Source organism: Astatotilapia calliptera, chromosome 7 (genome assembly GCF_964374335.1).
Source record: "Astatotilapia calliptera chromosome 7, fAstCal68.1, whole genome shotgun sequence".
Taxonomy (NCBI): domain Eukaryota; kingdom Metazoa; phylum Chordata; class Actinopteri; order Cichliformes; family Cichlidae; genus Astatotilapia; species Astatotilapia calliptera.
In genome coordinates this window covers 35,459,317-35,482,048 of record NC_137428.1, presented here as the reverse complement: position 1 = coordinate 35,482,048, position 22,732 = coordinate 35,459,317, and the positions used below count along the sequence as shown (strand labels likewise).

The 22,732-nt window shown below is 39.7% G+C and overlaps 3 protein-coding genes across 3 annotated transcripts in view; 1 reads left to right on the top strand and 2 right to left on the bottom strand.

Annotated features, from left to right (window-relative positions):
• npr2 (natriuretic peptide receptor 2) overlaps window positions 1-5,393 on the bottom strand; it is a 92,958-nt gene extending 87,565 nt beyond the window's left edge. The window contains exon 1 of the mRNA XM_026174420.2: window positions 4,391-5,393. Coding sequence (XP_026030205.1) covers window positions 4,391-5,087 — 697 coding nt within the window. The 5' untranslated portion in view covers window positions 5,088-5,393. The remainder of the gene's footprint in view (window positions 1-4,390) is intronic.
• Window positions 5,394-9,116: 3,723 nt separating this feature from the next.
• alad (aminolevulinate dehydratase) lies at window positions 9,117-19,273 on the bottom strand. Its single transcript, XM_026174425.2, has 12 exons — window positions 19,132-19,273; window positions 17,931-18,049; window positions 17,786-17,836; window positions 14,380-14,476; window positions 13,980-14,115; window positions 13,810-13,893; window positions 13,519-13,607; window positions 11,615-11,670; window positions 11,430-11,517; window positions 11,253-11,339; window positions 10,995-11,124; window positions 9,117-9,575 (listed from the first exon to the last, which is right to left on the bottom strand). Exons 2-12 carry the CDS (start codon window positions 18,047-18,049, stop codon window positions 9,517-9,519), a joined length of 996 nt encoding a protein of 331 aa, XP_026030210.1. The 5' UTR covers window positions 19,132-19,273; the 3' UTR covers window positions 9,117-9,516.
• A 160-nt stretch (window positions 19,274-19,433) lies between these two features.
• tmem203 (transmembrane protein 203) lies at window positions 19,434-22,468 on the top strand. Its single transcript, XM_026174431.2, has 2 exons — window positions 19,434-19,572; window positions 21,287-22,468. The coding sequence occupies exon 2, from the start codon at window positions 21,461-21,463 to the stop codon at window positions 21,872-21,874; it is 414 nt and encodes a 137-aa protein (XP_026030216.1). The 5' UTR covers window positions 19,434-19,572; window positions 21,287-21,460; the 3' UTR covers window positions 21,875-22,468.
• Window positions 22,469-22,732: the final 264 nt, after the last annotated feature.

The following is a 22,732-nucleotide window of genomic DNA, read 5'->3' as shown; positions in this document are numbered from 1 at the left end:
GTTGAGTTAATCCAAAAGTGATTCTGTCCAAATGTTCCTGCGATTATAGAGAGATGAATAATTTGCAAATATACACTAGCACTATGAGGATACATTCCTGAAGACCTAATATAAGGACCGCATGGAACGCACTTCACTCAACGTCAAACCCTTCATATTACAAACTGTGCAACAGTCAAGAAAAAGTCACATATTTGTTTGTATTCTTGGATATGATTTTGTTTTTCTTCTTGACAATGAAAATTACTTTTTAACCAATGTAGGAGGCATATTTTGAGACTGGCAGCCAAGAAAACTGCTTTTAAATGAGCATTAACCAAATCATCAAAACAAATTCTAAACCTAACCAAGTCGGTTTCTTTGTCTACACCTCGCACCGGGTGGTATATTGGACATACCAGTATTGCAGTCTAAATTTCATGTGTGCTATGATTTTTAAATATATTCAGAAACAGACAATATGCTCTATTTTATGGGGGTTTTTTTTATTGTTTCGACTCTGTGTATGTTTTTTCCTTATTATTCTGGACATCTAAGTGCTTTATATTTATGTGTACTTGAGAGAAGAATGAGCCGTTGTAAGCCTATGTACAGTAAAGGCCCCATTATGCATTAAAAATACAAATAATAGTAATAGTCATACCAAACAGCACTACTTAAGGCAAACCAGGGAGTCTTTAATGCCTTACACCAAATTGTACTTTTTACAAAGCAGCTTTGATTTCCTGAAGCCAATCAAAGAGTCTGAAATGCTTAAACCGAGTGGCTCAGTCACGTCACAGTAAGAGCTTGACAACAGAGCAATCATTGGTTGCTCTGTGATGGAATGGAAATGTTTGCTTTCAGCAACCAACTGCAAGTAGTTGCAGCAACTAACTGGTCACCCAGAGGTTAAGAGTGCAACACCCTCAATCATCCTGGGCTACCAATTTCAAAGCAAATGCACAGGTTACCTCATGGAGGGGACAACATGTCTGTAAACAGACTCAGTCTGACCACAATCATTTTCAGACACTTTGGCACAAATCTGGAAATAACTGACATCTAAGTTATAAACAGACAGATTTCCAACACTCTGCAGTAAATTTGTGTTTCTTATATGGTAGATAAAAGAGATGTTGTCAAGTACCTATGTCATTTTCCAAATAATTATGTAAAATTCTGTTTAATGTGAATTTCTGCAAAAGATTTGTGATTTTTTTTGCCAATTTATTACAGTTAATTTCCATATTGTCACAAACACATAATTGTCATTAGCACACTGACTCCGTCTTAATGCCGTCGTGACCAGTGTTGGTCAAGTTACTTGAAAAAAGTAATCAGTAACTAATTACTGATTACTTCCCCAAAAACATAATCCCCTTACTTTACTGATTACTTATTTTCAAAAGTAATTAATTACTTAGTTACTTTTTAAAAACACGATTTACAACCTGAATAGGTGATAAAGCGATAGATCTTTCAGCCCAATTCTACTTTTTCTACATAATCCATCATACAGAATGTAATCAAATGGAAAAGTCCCTTTTTAAAACTAAACTTGTTTTATTAGTTTTAATCTTTTAACTTTATGCATCAAGCAAAAATTTTATTATATGATTGAAATGATTACATCCACCACCAAACCCCTCCAACCTCCAAACTTTGCATTCTTTCATCCCTTAAAAAGTGTAAAATACTTATTTCTTGTACACGGACGTGTATCAATACAAATGAGACTGTACAGATGAAGAACTGGGTTGAGGGTCTTAAAAATAAGAGTTGGAAATTCTAATATGATTTAATATTTAGATAAGATATTAGGATCTAATATCTTATCTAAAGTGAAGAACAAAGTGTTAACTGATCCAATGATAACCTTACCATTCCTGTACTATTCATCCATCCATCCATTCGCTTCCGCTTATCCTTTTCAGGGTCGCGGGGGGTCCATTCCAGTACTACTAGCAACTATTACTATACTGCTGCTACTTGTAAGCTTATTATTTCAACCATTTATGTACGGTTTGTAGTTTTAACAGCTCTTCATATCATCAGCTTAGCTAGAAGTTTCAGTTTTTACTGTTTACTTCATTTCAACTATTAATCCAGTAAATTTAGATTACAGTTTTGTTTGGACTTTTAGCAAACAGTTTCAGTTGTTCATTTATATTTTATATAAGGTGCTGCGCAAAAGACTCGAGTCATATAGCCAGACTTTTCTGTCAGTTTTTTTTAACCCGATCTTGAGCACCAGTTCTCCAGGTGTGATAGAGGTTTTCAAAGTTTTCATTTGGCTGCTTTTTCACTAATTTTCCATCCAGTCCTTCACCTGACCATTTTGAAAAAAGAAAAAAGTTATTATTTGGTGAACCACTTAACATGACCTACGAATCATTCCAGGACTAAAAAAGGTACCTAACTAAAGGGATGAAACAGTGTTGTGTCTACACACAACAGACAACTTAGCAAAGAAGTATAATCTTCGTTGGGTACTTTATTACCAGAAACCTGTTGAAAAAACACATAATGTTCTCATTTCTTTAGTTTAAGCAATAAAAATGTGAATAATAACACAGTTCAAGAGACATAACATAGTATTTTGAGCCCAACAAGTTGATTCCTGAAGAACTTCTATATGCATACTCAGCATGCTGTGTGACCTTAAAAGCTTTGAGGACACGTCTGAAACACTATCTAAAACAGATGAGATAGCAATAGAACAAAGACCGGACACAGAACTTAAGGGACGGATCTCAGGACAGCTGGCTGTCAAGAAGCCATTTATAAGGGTGGGAAAAGACTGAGGGACATCAAATTACACAAGAACTGAAGTGAAAAGTGGCAACAGGTATGAGGAAGTGATGTACCCAAATGTGAAATTTCTGGTTCAGGTAAATGTTTGGAAGAGGTCAGGAGACAGGTACAACAGTGGGTGTCTACAGCCATCTGTAAAACACGGTGGGGGCTCTATCGTGGTTTGAGGGATGTTAGAGATTGTGATAAGCTCGATGGCGGGATGAACACAGGAACGTGCTCTCTTCAGGATGGAAATGATGCCAGCCAGATTCTCAATGCAGTAAAAGCATAACTGGATAGAAAATCACACAAGGGAACACTATCAGTCATGGATCGGCCTCACCAAGAGCCCAGATCTCAAAATTACTGAAGCAGTGTGAGATTATCTTGATGGAGAATGGAGCAAAAGGCAGCCAAGAGCTCTGACTGTCTTCGTGAAGCCGTGGAGAACAAGACTGCTTAAAGAAATTAGAAGAAAACTTTCCTAAGAGAGTTCAGGCTGTGCTGAAGAACAAATGTGGTCACACCAAATATTGATTTTTCAAGCTTGTTAGACTCATACAAACTCTTTTTTGATTTATATACTGTATTTATATGTAAGTTTGCACAAGCTTCAATAAATTTGTGCACCAATTTCATATTTTCCCAGCTAAATGTGAACAAATGGGGGGGTGGCTTTAGACTTTTGCACAGTAATGTACCGTAGTATTTTGAACTGCATGAACTGGGAGTCTCTGTTTTCAGGTCCCTGTGCAAAACCCTCAAACAGCTTTGCTTTTTTTTTTTTCTCTTTGGAAACTTTATCTCCACATGATTTTTAAATAATTGATATAAACCTAACTTACCTGGCTGCACAGCAAATATTGACCAGGCTGAATTGATTGTAAGCCTCCTTTATATTCTCATTACAAAGCAAGCAGCACTGTTTGGCTGCAAGGACACACGTTTACTCACAACTTCCCTCTCTCTCTGTGTCTTTAAAAAACACAGGTGGTGGTCCTCCACCAGGCAATAAACCCAAAGCAGCAGACTGCCCACAGCCTAAACATTCCTGTGTAATAACTCCCGAGTAAACAGGCTTTCCCTGCACCTATTCCAGTCCACTTCTGTTTGTATCTTCTTAGGAAAAAACTTCACTGTGACCTCATTCTGGGAGAAAAAGCAAAATGCCTATTGTGGACATCTAGGTATTTCCACAACAGTCTGATGCACTTAAATCATTTCGAATATAGATTTTTTTTCCCCCTCCCTCAAACAATTGGGAAATAAATCTGCATGCAGGCAACTTAACCAAATTGTTTCCCATGCAGATCATCCAGTATGATGGAAATTTCGCTTTCCATCCACTGACATTATCTTTATAATATCCAGCTGGAGATCTGCTTTACTTCAAGATAAAAATGCACAGAAAAAAAGATACACACACACACACACACACACACACACACACACACACACACACACACACACACACACACACACAAATAAATCTTTTGGGTTTTTTTTAATCATACTCTTTTAGAGCTGCTGTTTCTGTTGGTTTGTAAGATACCCATTTTTTAACTTCCCAGATTTCAAACTTTTAATCACACCTCCCTCAGCATGAACTTACTTCTCCCGCTCTCCTTGATAAAAGTAATGACATCCTTGTGGTACTTGTAGTCCTCCTGGTACGGGTGGGCCCCCACTGTAATGTTCATCTGCTCCTTCAGGTTCAGGTAAATCCCCTCAGAGAGGAAGTAGTGCGGCCGGTCGTCCTGCCGCCGGTCGTAGAATATCACCACTGCCCGGGACGTCCAGTTAAAGTGCGTGTGCAGGACGTTGGCGAAGTCCCCCAGCTTTGTGGTGGACGGTCCGCTGCGCACAATGGTCCGGTACTCCTCCCGCTTGTCGAAGCCGTACGCGGGTCCACCAGCGGTGATTAGCGGGATTTTCCAGTGGGATGCGAATCGCCCCACGGAGGCAAGCGGGTACACGCACCCGGGTCCGAAGAAGGCGTCCGGGCGGATGTATAGCTTGGCGTCCACGGCCACTACTTGCGCCCGGCTCTCGGCGCACGACCCCGCGGCGGGGTCCTCCGTGCTGTAGTTCAGGATGTTGATGGAGCGGTCAAGCAGAAGCTTGTGTTTGACGTGCAGGTCCTCGTGCGCCATGAGGAGTGCCGGGAAGACGCGCGGAAGAGCCCACGGGTACTTCTGGTGGTTGTCCGGGAGCATCACGGCCACGGTTATGTTGCCTCTGCAGCCGGGGAGGAGGCAGCAAGACAGTGCAGCGAGCACGCAGCATCCCAGCGCGCCTCTGCATCCCATTTCTCGTCTCAAAGAGAAAGCGCACGGCAACGGAGAGCGCACTGTTTGGAGAGAAGACACGGCCGGATGTGGCAACCTGACACCAAACCGTCTGCCTCACTCTCTCTCCTTCTCTCTCTCTCTCTCGCTCTCGCTCTCAATCACAAGTGCCACAGAGTCGGTAAATGCGTCATCTTGTCATGGCAGTCCGGTTGTGCCATGCGTCTCCGATGCGTAAAAATCCACCGCTAGTGAACTCGTGGTACTTCCAAAGTGACTTTTCCAGCGCTGCGCAATCCTTACACTGACAGTCTCTCGGAGAGTGATAACACATATCCAGATGACTCCAAGTTAAATCAGAGCAGCCCTCTGCTCGGCCCCCACACGTCACACACTGCAAGAAGTGCGCCCTACAGTGTCAATAAATCAGCGTGACCTGTTTATTTCCTTTATTCAGGTCATTTTTAATGTTTCACTGATTTAAGATAATTCCGATACAGTTTATAATACATTTGAAATCTAAAAAACCTCATTGTGCCCACTTAAATGAAACACGGCAGACTCTGACTGTCACTTATGTGCTTGGAAAGATGAAGTAAAACGAACTGCATCAGGAAGAAGAAGAAGGTGCCCTGAGTCACGCTTATACACGTGAAGTGTTCACAGATGACAAATCCAAACACGTCAAATCGCCTGTTGAAATATTTGGTATTTTTTGCAGTGTATGAAGAAACAGCCCATTAAAAAGCGGAGTTAGGTCGCCCCCTGCCTGCCGTGTCACATATTACAGAGCAAGCATGTTTAGAAGGAATAAGTTTGGGACTGTTCTTGAGGCTGCTCAAACTGTGCCAGTTTTAAGGTGCTGGTGTTACTAAACTGATTTAAGGTCTTTCAGGTGAGCTGGTAAAGTCACTTCAGTCTGCAGATGTTACACCTGAATGTTGCTGCTCCTGTTTGTGGCCCCAAACTACAACTTTTTCAGGTTTTTTAAATTCTCCTTAGCTTTTAAGTTTATAATTTTTGGTTGTTTTTGCTTTTCACTTTGTATCTCATGTGCATTACTAATGTGTATTTACAGGGACACTCTTGGAAGGGTAAATTGTTCCTGTTTTAAGTAAAGTAAACATACTCTTTGTCCGTGTTTTGCTTGTTGGATTCTGGTCACAACAGGGAATCAGCAAAATTTGATTCACTTGGTAAAATGAGTGTTTGTATAAAACGTCACAGAATTCTTTCCAGGCATTAAAAAGATTCCCAGGAGACATGCTGCTAGTATAGTATGGGACACGAACAGTTATACTTTTTTAACATTACATTTTGATTAACCATCCAGCCTACATCTGTCACCTGTCACCTTATCTTTTTAATTTTCAGTAGAAGTGGATAGTTTTCAGTTCCACCTAACTAAGGATTAAAATCCAAAAAATAAAAGTCATGGAAGAAAATAGAAAGTTCAATGGTGCACACAAAAACAGTGGGTTTCCAAGCACCTCCTATAGGTGCTCCTATAGCACCCACGGATGTCTTAAGCACTTGAGTTAAAGTCAACGTGATTAAAGTTGTCCGAGGGAACCAAGAACCTAAAAAAGCAGTATTTTTCCCCTAAACTCAGCCAAGTAAGGCTCAAATATGGTTTGAAGCTCCATCTTGGGGTCAAAATTCCTTAAAATCGTCTCTGTGTATAGCAAAGGGTGGGCCAGCCCTTCTGCAAGAGGGCCTTGTGTTGATGAAAATGGAGTAAAAAGGTTCCTTATATGTGTAAAATAATGAATATTTTCATGTTAAGGGAGTTCAAAAACTGAAAATGTGAGGCTATATGGAAAAAACCTCTTCTCCCACATTGAAGTAGTAGATAAGCAGATATAGTGTTTACTTTATGCTTATTATAGATATTTTATAGATATACTCATCAAGCATCGTGGACAGGGTCCAAGAAAAGCTATGAATGAAATTTAATGTTAAAATGAATAAAATGTCCAACACTTTGTTTTGTTTTTGAAAAGCTACACACATACTGTATTTTCTTCAAGACAATTCAGGCTCTTCATCACTGCTTTTGAAAATGATAAATGAATGATTCATTAATGTTTAAGTTAGCGATGTGCGATACCACTGATTTCCTGTCCAATCCGATACCAAGTAAAAATCAGGGTGGTATCGACGATACTGACCCGAAACCGATACTTAATGTGCTATTGTATTTCAAAATGGTTACAGGACATCAGACTACTTCTTCTTATTGTTTAATTATGAAGAATTATCATATAGAAATCAAAAGACCTGAAGTTGTGTGTTAATTGACGCTCCTTGAACACGTATATCTTGTCATTTAACATGTATATACTTGCCTGGACATTTCAACAAAAACATTCAATATTCATACTTTCCCTCATTCACAGTGGTGCTGTGCCACACTACAAATTTTGGTATCGATCCAATACCAAGAAAATACAGGGCCAGTGTTGCCAAGGTTATTCAGGCAGCTAATTGGGCGAGTATAGTGTGCTATGACTTATGAGATGAATTCTCAATTTGCAAATTCTGAACACAATTTAATCACCACTATATCACTGTGATTGTTACTGTCCACAATAATTAGTTAACACAACAAAACACACCTTTCAGCTTTTCATGTGTTTTGAAACTGGGATTTTGGAGACCTGGAATGTAAACCTTACGGTCTCTAAACAACACAATTTTCATAGCGCATGTTTGAGGTTTATTTGGTCCAAAGATATAATTAACACAGTTCAGCAGGCTGCATACTGAACTTCCTAGTATCAATTTGATACCAATACTAGTGTTGGTATCGATACTATCGATATTTGGATCGCTCTGGCCACCTCTAGTTTAAGTTTAGTTCTTTTAATTATTTTTTGCAATTGTTGTAGTAAGGTTGACACCTCTTTGATATTTGACTCTATCTTAATGGCTTTTCCTGCTCAGCTGGAACTTTACTCCTCAGAAAATAATCTAAAATGTGGCTTGTGAAGAGGCAGGGAGAGGTCATATGCAGCAATTAAAATAGCTGTTTGCTGTTTTAATGCTGCTTCTTACAGGGGTTTTTTCTGCCCAGCTGTGATCACCTCTACCCACACTGCAGCACCTTGAATTAGACATTCATGATTCATTGAACAGCTTTTCTGCGACTCAAAAGACAGCAGTCAAGGTGTTTATACGCTGCAAAAACAACCATAGAATTAATTTTGCGTGTTTGGCATAATCATTATAACAGAAATGTTTATTGAATAGTAGTATGTTAGAAATACAATTCAATTAAAAAAAAAACTCACAGAAAAAGCAGCATGTTTGTCTCCTTCCTTTAAGACATAATCTTTCAAAAATCATCACCATAGACCAGAAACACTGCAGGCGCTCTGCTCTGATTATTCCTACTGCTCCCATATCACCCAGAAAACAAGATGAAACTCAGAAAATTAAATAAAAGTAAAAAACAATAAAGCTCAATGTAGGTGTCAATTGACTTTATGTAGCGATATTAAGGCAAGGCAAATTTATTAAGTTAAACAAATTTATTAAGTTAAACAAATCAACCAGCCAGCCACCGACTTTAGAGTTAGGAGTATATTTTTGTTACTAGACAACAAAGTTTCTGGATAAATTGCTGGACTTGGTCTGTGGCTTGCTGTAACTAAAAAGTTGGTAGTAATCAGTAATGTGTAGTCAGAGTAAAGCTGTAATCAGAGTACTTGGGTAATGTGATTACTCTGATTACACAGGTAATCTGATTGCACCACTACTCTCATAACTAGGTACGATGCTTGGAATCAATTATTGTAATCAAATTACTCAGGTAATCAGTGTACCTGGGTAAAACTGTAATAGAGTAAAGTACTTAGGTAATAAGATTACTAGATAATCTGAGTACTTGGGTAATCAGAGTAATACAGTAATCAGAGTACTCATATAATCAGATTACCTATGTAATCAAGTACCTATGTAATGAGAGTAGTGGTGCAATCATATTACTTGTGTAATCATAGCAGGAAAAACAAAAACAAGACTAAAAATAATACACACAGTTACAGATCCGAGTGAATGACTTTATTTTCTCTGGAAATACTTCACATATATCAGACATTTTAGGATGATTCATACAGATATACGGTTAGTAGAGATAACTGACTTTATTTAACACTGATCCTACACACCCAGAAGTCACAATGAAAAATCTGCATTTACACTCTCAGCGTTCGGCTCCATATCAGCCCCTGATAAGCTCAGACAGGTATATATGATACTGTATCAGTGGATACATGTGCAGTTTTGCCATTTGAGTTGCTATCATGAAACTGACCATAAACATTAGAAAAAGGCCCAAAACGGATCACAATTTGTGGATTTTATTCATTTTTCCCCCTTAAAGGGATTTTTAGCGAGCATGCCCTGTCAGTTGGTCCACCTCTGTTCTGGTCCAGATCATCTCTCTTCACTCCTTCAGCCAGGTGAGCAGCTGAGGTGTGTAGTAGGTGATGATGATGTCAGCGCCTACATCAAAGAGCAAGGAGAAGCTATTAATATTAGCCAAATCCAGAGCAGAACTAACACTTAATTAAAGCTACATAGAAACTGGATGTAATTTTTCCCCTCACTTGGGCCCAGACCAGAAGACCAGATTGTTACTGACCCACAAGAAAGCAGATTTAATTACTGCTAGCCTGATCTATGAGAATAGTACATTATTAGATGTATATTTTCTAATATAAAAATATATATTAATTCAATTCAATTTTATTTATATAGCGCCAGATCACAACAGTCGCCTCAAGGCGCTTTATATTGGTAACTGGGGATTAGACCACACTGCATCAGACCCTGCAGCTCCTCCTGCGGGTGGTGGGCTAACCTCACACTTTCAGGCTGAGCACAGCCATGCCCAAGCTACAACGTGGAGTGTCTTCAAGCATCCACCCCGGGTTGGGTGGAAGAGATAGAGGTAGTGGCTGGGAATCTATTCTTAGAGTGCCGTACCAATGAAAGGACCCAAATAAGCAGCAGGTAATGGATGAAGAAAAGTAAATAAAGCTTTAAAATACATGTAGCAGTGTAACTTCTGTGCCTCCCTTTAGACTCACCCCTGCATGCTGCAGGTACTGCTGCTAGAGAGACAGGATGGGTGCTGTCAGTCTTTACCAGTTTACAAGAAATTCAAAGACTGCGTCAAGCTAAATGTGTTATCTGTATTCTGCTGTTACTTTAGCTTCCTTTTAATTTAGCTGACTGCTGTGGACTCATCCTGGTCCCTTTCACCACAGACTGCATCAACGTGAAAAGTAAGCAGCTAGCTAAATGAAAGAAAAATGATTCAGAGCAGCTTGTGATCATATTTTACAAGATGGTGAATATTAAACGTTCCTGTACAGAGATCACCTGCTTCTTATTTTTGCTCTGGGGTAAAAACCAGCCGTCATTTAAGGGTATTCACAAATTTAATAACTCTAAAAGTAAAAAGTATTGGCAGTGGCCTATTAGTAGATACTCCTATGGCATCAATCTGAAAGTCTTATGTCACACACTACACAAACTTTGGTGTTCACATTGCTCAAAACCCCATATACCTTTTACAGTTGAGGGGTAAAAAGTAAAGAGACCAAAAGTTATCAAAAGATAGTTAAACTATCGTTAAATCCCTTGAAATAAAGCTGAAAGTCTGTACTTCAGGCACATCTGGATGGGCTGATTTAAAATACACTGTGGTGGAGTACAAAGGAAAAAATAAACAGGTAAACTAGTGTCACTGCCAAAACACTTACTAGCCTAACTGTATCTACTGTTGTCTGAAAAAATAAAACATAAACAGAGGTTAAAAATAGCACCTGTAACATCAGACTGGGGCTTTAAAAGCGCAGTGTTCTGCACATTAAGAGGTTTTCTTTGAGGTAATTAAACACTGTCAGAGGGTCTCACCTGCCCTGCGGAACGCTGTCATGGCCTCCATCACAGCCGCTTTCAAGTCAAACGCTCCAGCCTGCGCGCCATGCCATATCATAGCAAACTCCCCAGACACATTGTACACTGCCAAGGGGTGAGTGGGGAACTGAGGCGAGGAAACCAAAGAACATTTAATATTTTAAAATGTTGCTAATTAACTGAAGGAATTTTAAGTATGCTTTATTTGAATTCTCCCACCCTCACTGGACTGGTACATGAAATATAGCTGCTTACCTTGTCTTTGACTTCCCTCATGATGTCCAGATATGGCAGACCCGGCTTCACCATCAGCATGTCCGCACCTTCTCTCACATCTCGCTCCTGCAGCACAGACCAACAGCTCAGGATACCCAACAAGTGTTTGAGTGTAAAAACTTTTTTGCCAAACAGATGTGTTCACAAATCATTTACCACAGCTCTGATGGCGAGCCCTCGCGCGCCAGGAGGCAGCTGATAGCAGCGTCTGTCCCCGAATGCAGGCTTCGACTGTGCAGCATCCCTGTATATGAACACAGCAAGGGGTGGGGTTAGGCCTCTTCTCAGTTCAAAGTGCCCCTTGACTGATCTGTTAACAATGCAGTTTGAAGTTCACTTACCTGAAGGGACCATAATAGCAAGAAGCAAACTTTGCACTGTAGCTCAGCACTGAAACCTGAAAACAAAGAAGAAAAAACAAAAAAAATTCAAGAAGATTTTATTTTATTACAGTTTTTGTCAAGAACCTTTTTTCCCACCTGATGACATAAAAAACTGTTGCATGGGGACAAAAACTGATGAAGAGTATTGACAATTTCGTAGATGAATAACAACAGGATGAAAACGGTCTGGAGAGACGAGAGCCAATCACAACTAATTAAGATGTGTAGGAAGGCGGGACGAGTTTGGAAGTGATCCAATCAGAAGTAATCTCATTGTGCAGAAAGGTCAGACGCGCACAATGTGATCAGCTCCTGACAAACAGGGTGGGAGTTCCCATGCTCCCCGTTCCTCATGGAAACATGACAAAATGTCAATGCTTGGGAGGAAGAGAAGAGTAGAAGTATGGACACATTTTGATTTGGTGTCAAGGAAAATAAGACTCTTGGTAAACCATGTGGCACAACTCTCTCTGGTAAACAAACGTTAACATTAGTCAAAGGAGCTTTCAAAGAAAAGCGTCTGGACTTCTTTAAGTTGCTTGAAGACGTTTCACCTCTCATCAGAGAAGCTTCTTCAGTTCTAAGGTCAAATGGCGGAGAGTCCCAGAGTTCCTTCTTTTCTTGTATTGTGAGGTTGGACGGAGGGAGAGGCCTCTACATCAGAGAGACCAAACAGCCACTTCAGAAGCGCATGGCACAACACAGAAGAGCCACCTCCACAGGACAAGACTCAGCAGTCCATCTGCATCTTAAGGATAAAGGACACTCTTTCGAAGATGCCAATGTTCACATTTTGGACAGAGAGGACAGATGGTTTGAAAGAGGAATGAAAGAAGCCATCTATGTCCACTGTGAGCGACCAAAGATGGTCGCTCACAGTGGGGTTTACGACACAAACTGTCTGCCATCTATAATCCAGTTTTGAGATCCCTCCCCAGACGCCTTAACGCTCACTCACACCCTGGGCCATCTGACCTCAGGAAATCGCATGATAAGGTGGGGCCAGGTTTCACAATGAACTCACCCGAAACCTTGGCTGATTGGGACCCACACCCAGTTTCACACCTTGGCTCATGTGATTAGAGGACCATCAGGGGGTCCTTCTGTCCCTCTTTGGGGGGATACTCCCACTGGGATTAAATCTGGGACTCCCCACCATTTGACCTTAGAACTGAAGAAGCTTCTCTGATGAGAGGTGAAACGTCTTCAAGCAACTTAAAGAAGTCCAGACGCTTTTCTTTGCAAGCTCCTTTGACTACGATGACCTGGATGACTGAGAACCTTCACAGACAAACTTTAACATTCAATTCTTGGATGTAGTCTACTATAACTCATATGATATTTAGTCAACTAAAACTAAAAGAATTTAGATGCCTAAATAATGACTAAAAGGCACTGACTAAATCTGAATCACAATTTGCTGCCAAAATGAACACCATATAAAAATAACAATGACATAATCCAATTACCAGTCACTGTCTGTGTATCATGAGTGTAACACCAGCTCCTGCAGCTGATAAGAATGACTAAAAATAACTATTTGTTATGCAGAAGAGCATCTCTGCACAATAGCAGCAGAAGACCATACTGAGGCTACAGTTTGGACGGGTTCATCAAAATTGGACAATAGAAGAAGAATGTTGCCTGGCCTGATGAGTCTTGATTTATTCCTGGAGAATAAATCTGTTCTGAAATTCTCTGGAGGGAACATCATTCTCAGTTTTTAGCATTTTCCACATTCTTTCCCAATAGTAAAAGGTAGGATCGCAGGCGAATGGTTATACTTTGATGAGCCACACTATGAGACTAGGTCGCAGGTTTCTGAGTTGCATCTAAATATTAATAAAAGTTAATACATTTACCTTATTTCCCAAACCATTGGAAATCAGTGCTTGTTTTATGGCTCTAACTCTTCCATCCATCATATCAGAGGGAGCGATGATGTGACAACCTGCAGAGCAACATACAACGCGATGATTAGTGCACCAAATGTAGTCTAGTGTAGTGTGGCTTTAACTTTGCCTTACATTAATAAAATTTAAAAAAAAAAAAAAAAAAAAAAAAAAGAGGAAAGGAGAGGATGAGGAGGCTTCCTCCAGTTTGTCACACTAATAAAACAAGCACAATCATGAAAAAACAAAGTAAAGAATTACCAGCACGAGCGTACGCCAGCGCTACTTCAGCCAAACGCAGACAGCTGGCATCATTGTTCAGTGCGCCATCATCATTCAGGATGCCTGCAAAGAAAAATAACAAATAAATAAATAATATGACAACACAAATATATGAACTTTAGGCTGCTTTACGAGGACAAGCCACTGACCACAGTGTCCGTGTGACGTGTAGGGACACAGACAGACATCACACGCCACCAGCAGCTCCGGGAACAAAGATCGGATTTTCTTGACTGCCAGTACCGCCGGTGTATCGTCGGTGTCGGCGCCTGAACCCCTCTCATCCTGAAGGAGGAAGCATGAGAGATCAGCGAGTCCAAGTGTGAGGGAACTGAGTCGTGTCAGTACAAATCTTCGGGCAGTAACAACCAGCTATAGCAAGATGTCAGGCTTTCCAGAAAGCTTCTGGCTTCAGGAATTTGCTCCCATTCAGGCACAAAATATCAGCGAAGTGAATCCAGTCTAATCATTTCCAACAGAAACTTTTCACTGATGAACTTTTAACAAATGACTTAAAAAGTCTACCTGGAGGTTTTTAGATCTTCATACCTTTGCTATTTTAGCCGGGACACCAAAAATCAGCACACACTTCAAGCCATTATCCACAAGTGGACGCAACATTCCCTCCAGCTTGTTCACTCCATATCTGCAGGTACAAATATAATGACAATCCATCAAGCGGTGCAGCTCCGTAGTTTAGCAAAGTCATATTAAAACATTTTTTGACAGATTGCTGAGCGCTGTGTACCACATAAAATCGGTTCGCGGTCAGTAAGCACAACCAGAATTCATACATAAGGGTATGGGCTCAAAATGTGGTCATAAATACTTTGTATGTGTAAAAAAGATTTGTGTGTGCGTAAAAAAAGATTTGTGTGTGTGTAAAAAAGATTTGTGTGTGTGTAAAAAAGATTTGTGTGTGCGTAAAAAAGATTTGCGTGCGCGTAAAAGAGATTTGTGTGTGCGTAAAAAAAGATTTGTGTGTGTGTGTAAAAGATTTGTGTGTGCGTAAAAAAAGATTTGTGTGTGTGTAAAAGAGATTTGTGTGTGCGTAAAAAAGATTTGTGTGTGCGTAAAAAAGATTTGTGTGTGCGTAAAAAAGATTTGCGTGCGCGTAAAAGAGATTTGTGTGTGCGTAAAAAAAGATTTGTGTGTGTGTGTAAAAGATTTGTGTGTGCGTAAAAAAAGATTTGTGTGTGTGTGTAAAAGATTTGTGTGTGCGTAAAAAAAGATTTGTGTGTGTGTAAAAAAGATTTGTGTGTGTGTAAAAAAGATTTGTGTGTGCGTAAAAAAGATTTGCGTGCGCGTAAAAGAGATTTGTGTGTGCGTAAAAAAAGATTTGTGTGTGTGTGTAAAAAAAGATTTGTGTGTGTGTAAAAAAGATTTGTGTGTGTGTAAAAAAGATTTGTGTGTGTGTAAAAAAGATTTGTGTGTGGAAAAAAACCCCTGCAAGTTACAAGTACGAATTTTGACACTATTTTTCTTCCCTTCATCTGATTGGTCAATGTCATGTCAATCACAAATGTAACAATCCAATCAGAGAACAGATGGGTTTGGCTGTCGAGGGGCGCTTTTTTGAACTGCAGGTCCTTGAAGGGTGATACAGTTTGAAGCTGGAGGATCGCTATATAAATATCCGATAGCAGCTAGGTCCCCTAACTTTCAGTAGCTATTGAAAGGAAAAAGTTGTGGTATATCAGTGGTTAGAAATACCATTATTACTTTAGGATTAGTTTAACACAAAGTCAGGGCTGACCCAGGACCATTGCTGTGAGTCACAGCGCGCAGCATAAAAGTCCTTTCACATCGGATGCAGGATGTGCTGCTAATGCTAACTGCTAACTAAAAGCAAAGGATCCAGAATTTGTTGCTGGCTGCTGGGCTCTGTGGGTTTTTGCAGCAGCTCTACCTGTACTAGATGCACCTGCTCCTTGTCTTTTCTATCTCTGACTTTATGTCCTCTACAAGAGTTTGGGGTTTTTTTGCTGGTTCTTCAAATGTTCAATAAAAACATGTATGCTAATTCATAACGAAGAAAGCTTTGTAATGAAGACTGTCATTTCCAAAACACTGCCCCCCCTGCGGTCCGCAGCGCTGTTGAAAAGGCTGTGGAAGTCCCTGTATTAAACACGTAGTCCTGTGACACAAAAATCACCAAACTCGGACGACCACAGACTGTTTTCCTTCGTGGTGATGAAGGAAAACGCTGGGTTGGCATGTAAAAGGGCATTTATTCCCTTCAAAGACCTGCAGTTCAAAAAAAGCGCCCCTCCGACAGCCAAACCCATCTGTTCTCTGATTGGATTGTTACATTTGTGATTGACATGACATTGACCAATCAGATGAAAGGAAGAAAAATAGGGTCAAAATCCGTACTTGTAACTTGCAGGGGTTTTTTTCTAAGTCCACACACAAATCTTTTTTTACGCACACACAAATCTTTTTTTACACACACACACAAATCTTTTTTTACACACACACACAAATCTTTTTTTACACACACACAAATCTTTTTTACGTACACAAATTCTTTTTACGCACACAAATTCTTTTTACACATACAAAATATTTATGACCACATTTTGAGCCCATAATAAGGCGCACTGTCGAGTTTTGAGAAAATGAAAGGATTTTAGGCCGTGCAGCCCCTCCGGGCTGCATGTCGTTAGCGCGGTTAGCTCGCTAACACGTTGACGCCGTCCAGCCCCACGCACGGGGCTATCCGCGGTAACTCGCTAACGGAGATTTTCCGCTTTCATCTTGTCATTGCCTGCAGGTGAAGCTATGGGGGAGGGGGAGTTGTGTTCAGTGAAGGAGAGTCGAGGCCGAGTAACGTTGCGTAGAGACAAAAGTGGACGAAAGAGAGGCAAACCTGCGGCTCCACACAACGTAACATAGACTATATCGATATAAACGATATTGTCACATCTTATATCTCGTATGAAAATATATCGATATTTAAAAAAAAAAAAAAAACCTCGATGTATCGCCCAGCCCTATCACAGGGTACAGGAATGTTTTCATGTGATTCATCAGTGTGACTTGAATTGGTTCTTAGTTTCATGCACAAAAGGAATTGTATATTTGGTTCAACTGAAGCCTTCAGTGAGTTTTTAGGACAGCCCGGTAATGAATTACGATAGTCCAGACTAGAAGTAATAAACGTGTGAACTCATTTCTGAGACAGGAGGTTTCTAATTTTAGAGATATTGCACAAATGCAAGAAAGCAGTCCTACAGAGATGCTTAATACGCACACTGAAGGAAATATTGTGGTCAAAAATGACTCCAAGACTACGCAGTGTTACTCGAGGCCAAGGTCACGCCATCTGACATATCTGGTTTGACATGATGTTTCTGAATTTTTTTTTTTTTAAGGGCCCAATACAAAAACCTCAGTTTTATCTGAATTTAGAAACAGGAAATTAGAGATCATCCAAGACTTTATGTCATCAACACGCCATTTCTGCAGTTTAAGTAATTGGTGTTTGTGATCTGGTCTGTCATTTGGATTTCATGGAACCCAAATGACACACCAATTACACACTAGAAACCAGAATGAATTTCATTACATTCTGTATATGTGCAAACATTAATATTTACATGGTAAACAGATATTTTAATAAATTTTCCATTTCTATGTCTTGTTACCAAGACGCTCCAAAAAATGTAAGTAGAGGTTTTCATTTTGGGAGGTACAGGTCTAACGATTCTCGTCTTATCTCGGTCCAGGTCCAGTGTTTGGCTCTGGCTCCGCCCTTCCTGACTATTTTTATCTGGAGACTACACCCTCAGTGGTTTCACAACTGCAGGGTGACACCATACCCCATGTGATTTTTGTTAAAATGAACACTTCTATAATGTAATTATTCTTTTTTCAATAGGTTTTTAAGCTGTTCTGAAAGTGGGTGCTGCAGCTGTGAAGACTTGATGCTATTGATGGCTGTGGACCTTACCTGGCTTGTCCCGGCAGGCTGCCGATGGGCTCTACTGCATCTGCACCATCTCTGCAGCAAAGAAGGCCACATAACAAGAGTGAGAAGATTTAAATGTACTGACCTAAACTTCTTCTGGTCAACCCCAAGTCATTTTAAGACTTACGTAACAAAGATTGGGTAGATAAGATTGTCAGGTCTTAAATCGGCAATGCAGGTCTGCCAGTATCTTAGGGTTGGGTGGAAGTAGCCACTGTGGAGGATTGATTCTGCAGGCGTCTGCATCTTTACACGGAAACAGGGAAACCATCAATGACAAAGATCCAAAATATTCCCTCTCTGTCACACATTTGCCCATCAGCTCGGTGACCGTTAACACTGATCAAGCATGCATGGAGTTGCTTCTTCAAACAGCAGCTCGGCTCAATCCAACTGCAGAGTCAACAACCCACAGCTGCCTCCGAAATGTTATCTTAATAGACTGAACCAGCTTTTCACCACAAGATCTTAGGGTTATGTTACGGTCTTGTAACTGCCATGCAGACTTGGCCTGACAGGACTACCTACAAGAAATGAGCCAATAATCCCTTTTTCATTACTCTTAATCGTTTTATTACATTTATTGTTATATATTCAAAAAAATACATGTGTTCCTTTTGAATGTTTAATTCTTCTTAGTATATTTCTAACTTAACCTGAATTATAAGACCCCTCCTAAGCAGTAGGTCTGTAAATGGGGTCTAAAATGAAAAATTTGATTTTCCAAAATTATCGTCTTATAATAAGAGTACTATGAAGAAACTCCAGAATTTTGTTTCTTCAGATCATCTACTGATAAATTGTACCACAAAATATAAAATTATCATGTTTGCTCAATCAAAAATGTAAGTACAGGTTTTCATTTTGGGAGGTACAGGTCTTTTTGAAAGAAAGAAAGAAAGAAAACTGATATTGATATATGAAGCTAAAATTTCACAGCAAGTATTATTTATGTGCAAACTTTGGACCACAAAATTTTAGGAAAATCTAGGATGTAAAAATGTAATGATTTCAGAAAGAATAACTCCACAGTAGGAAGCGCATAGTGGCATCTTAACACAGTTACTAAATATTTTCTAACCTTGTTTATGATCAAAGTGAGAACCGCAAAGGCCAAAAAACACTTTAAATGAGACGTCATTCTTCTCTGAACTTTAATTCAAGCTTTTCATTGAGCAGGTACTCTTCTTCACGTTTAGTTAGAAAATATAGTTTTTACTGACTGGGGAACTACAGAAATCATCGCTAACCGCAGCTAATGTCATAAATATATTATAGTTGAAAGACATGAAAAAAGAGCAGACGTTAAAATACACCAATAAACTCACCTCTCAAGACAACAGCTTCTCACTTCTCCGTACTGAAGTCGACTGACATTGTGTCCTTCTTCGGTGGTGTCGATTTTAGTTTTATGCTATCGCCACCTATCGACTGCAGTTCTGCTTGTAATAAGGTTGTCTAATATAATTATACTTTTAATTTTTTAGAAAAAAAATAATACAAATAATTGCTATTCATGTATCTGTAACAGTTTGATATATCTTTGGGCATTTTTCAACAATATATAAATAAACGCAAAAAAACCCAAAACAAATTATCCTTTAAGGGCCACCGTATCAGCCTGTGGGGTGGGGGTAGTGTTCTCGCGATATCTCTCAGCAGCAAGAAAATAGCAGAAGGTACAATGCTAACAGCTTGTTAGCCTCGGTGATTTCTAAAATTTCAGACATCTTGTGTGATGAAGAAGAAGACTCGCATTTGTTTCTAAGGTAAATAAAAGTGTTATACTGAAACACGTCTTGTGTATGTAAACAAGCGCACTGTTAGTAATTAGAAGCTCAGTATAATTTCTAGCTAACTGGCTATTAGCTTAAATTGAAGCTATCTTCGTGATTGCCGCTGGATTCTCTGTATTAAACACTATTTTTTGCAGTTACTCTCGCGTCAGACGTTTTTACCTCACTCAGAGCGGTAGGGCTGAGATTAATAAGAATAGTTATGGAGCTGTCAAGGTCTGGAAATCAGGAGGGAGTGGACGTCAGTGACGTTTAATCAACAGCCTTGTATCTACAAAATATGGGTGTTTTTGGGGGCCCTGAGCATTCAAAAAAGACTACGAGTAAACAATAAAGTGTAATAAAAATCATGTACACTTTTAAAAAATATATTTAAAACACATTGTAAAATCAATAAATGACAATAAAACAATGCATACACAAATAATAGTTTAAAAAGAAAATCATATGTTATTAACGCTACTATTGCTGAATAATCATAATTACACATTTTTAAAAATATGAGTGTGTGTGTGCGTGGAGGATAAATAAGTAAAAGTTCCAAAATAATACAAATCTGCTTGTTCAACTGTGCTGGGTGATCCTGTTATCAGTTTTGATGAGTGAAGCACAGTATGTTTTGAAATACACAAAAGGGTTTATTTCTGATAAATTCATTCAGGGATATATTGCAATGAAGCTACATGGAAATACAAAGCATGTATACAGAGAGAGAAGTATTTTGGAAGAGTCAGTATTTGGTGTGACCACCTTTATTCTTCAACACACTCTGAACTCTCTTAAGCATGTTTCTTTAAGTGCAACTACAGTACTGTGCAAAAATCTCGAGCTACCCCTCATTTCTTTACATTTTAAAATGCACCACTTAATTGAAAAATGTGCAAACACAAATGGAAATACGGTGTGTATATTAGGCAGCAAGTAATATATGCATCAAATGAAGGGCCAAATGTGTCAGGCCTTTGGTTAAAAAATTTCCTCTTAAGGGAATTACTTACAGATACTGTTTATCTGCTGTAGATCGCTTTTTAGGCCTGCGACGGCTTCACTTATCCAGATTTCTTTCAATTTTTTTTATTTTTTATTAAAAGGACACACTGCACAGGAAGCCAAGATTTGCCAGGTTTTTGGATAATTTGGGAATCAACTTGTGGGTCCCAAAATACAATTTTGAACTTGTCAAATTTTGTGTTGTTGTCAGGTCTTGTTTTGTTTTTGTTTGTTTTTTTGAAAGATGAAAGTTAAAATTCTTATTTTAACTTATGTGTAGGCTCACCGGTTCATCCTTAGTTAGGATTAGGTGAGGTTAGGTCAGTGTATGAGTGGCTTATCATTAAAACAAAAAGCATTCCTCTGAAAATGACCAGGTACAAGATTTGAAAATGGAAAAAGCAACCAATATCCAAATGAAAACTTTGAAAGACCTGGAGTGGTGTTGCTCTTGACCACTAGAAGAAAATGACATCCTTAAAACAAAATATAAAGGATTGAGGGGTGGCTCTAGACTTTTGCACAGTACTATATGTCTGTAACAAATTAAAAACTGTGCCAACACTGTGGCTAAGAGTTGAAATTGTGTAGTTTAGTCTGTAAAATGTAAACAAATGTTTAAAAATAAGGTGGTAAACTAATTTAATGACAAAGCTATGATCATCATTAGCTTTTTCACTTCTATTGTCGTTCCCAGGGTGGATCTGAAGATGTAGCCTACAGTGTGCCACCTCTCCACCACCTAACCACTCCTGCCCTGGGATAATCAGCCCTCTGCCACCCTCACCCTGGAGTACTTTGACCTGCATCCAGGGCTGCCCTGTGTGTGACTTGGCCATCCACAGTCACTCCGTCCCCAACGTCCTTCGCCATGCTGTTCTCTCTTAGAGAGCTGGTCCAGTGGCTGGGCTTCGCGACCTTTGAACTCTTCCTCCACCTGCTGGCTCTGATGGTCTTTAGCATGTTGGTCGCCCTGCAAGTCGATGAGTTCACCGGGCTAAGCTGGTGGCTGGTGTTCGTCCCACTGTTTGCTGCAGACGGCCTCAGCACATACTTCACTGCCATCGTGTCCATCCGGCTTTACCAGGATAACGAGAAGCGCCTGGCAGTGCTGCGGCTCCTCTGGGTCCTAACGGTGCTCAGCCTGAAGCTGGTGTGTGAAGTTCTGCTGTGCCAGAAGCTGGCCCAGCAGGAGCAAGCCAAAGACCTGTGGTTCGGCCTCATCGTCTCGCCGCTTTTCATCCTCCTGCAGCTGCTCATGATACGAGCGTGCCGTGTCAACTGAGGAGGAGCTGAAGTGTTTCATCTAACTGACAACGTAGAAGCAGAAAGCAGCTTTGGGTACATCCACACTAATAGGTTTGCATTTTAAAATGTTCTCACTACTCCAGCATTTAAAGACCCCTAAACTATGCGAGACTGCCCTCGTATATTTTATCCCTTCCTGCGTACAAAACATTAAATACAACTAACATGTGTTGAATAGCCTATTAAAATAGATACATTATAATGAGACAAAAAAAGAAGAAATCCACAAGACCAGCACAGTTAATAAAAAAGTGAAATAAAATCTAAAAGCCCAGCGAATAACATCGAATACAATTAGCATAGAAATGAGAGGGGAATGAAATCCAGAAAATAAATACGGAGTACACGGGATAAAGACTTCAGGATGATATTGTTGGGGCAAAGTCCTCTGCTGCCTGTATGTCAAGATTTTGTGTTGTAGTCTGGACGGGCAGAAACCGAAACTTCTGAAAGTGCTGATGCAGACGCTAACATTTCTCATAGGGCCACAAAAAGGAAGTGAGAACACTGTAGCTCGACTTGGAAACCATTTATGATTGCATTCTTTATGTTTGTGAAAAGTATGACTTAATTTTTAGCCGTTGCCAAGGCTTCCTCATATGTTTCACTTTATCACAAATCCCACAAGTTACTTTCAACATCAGTTCTACCCACAGGAAAAAAACATATAAAAGATGAATGTAGCTTCTGGGTCTTAAAAAAACAAAAAAAGTGAAGCTAGTGCTAAAGTGCCTTAAATCTGCCACCAGGGGGCAATTCCTTTTGGTTTCAAAATGACTTCTAATTATATAAAAGCCTGTGGGAACACATCACTTGACTCCCTTGCCCTGTGACG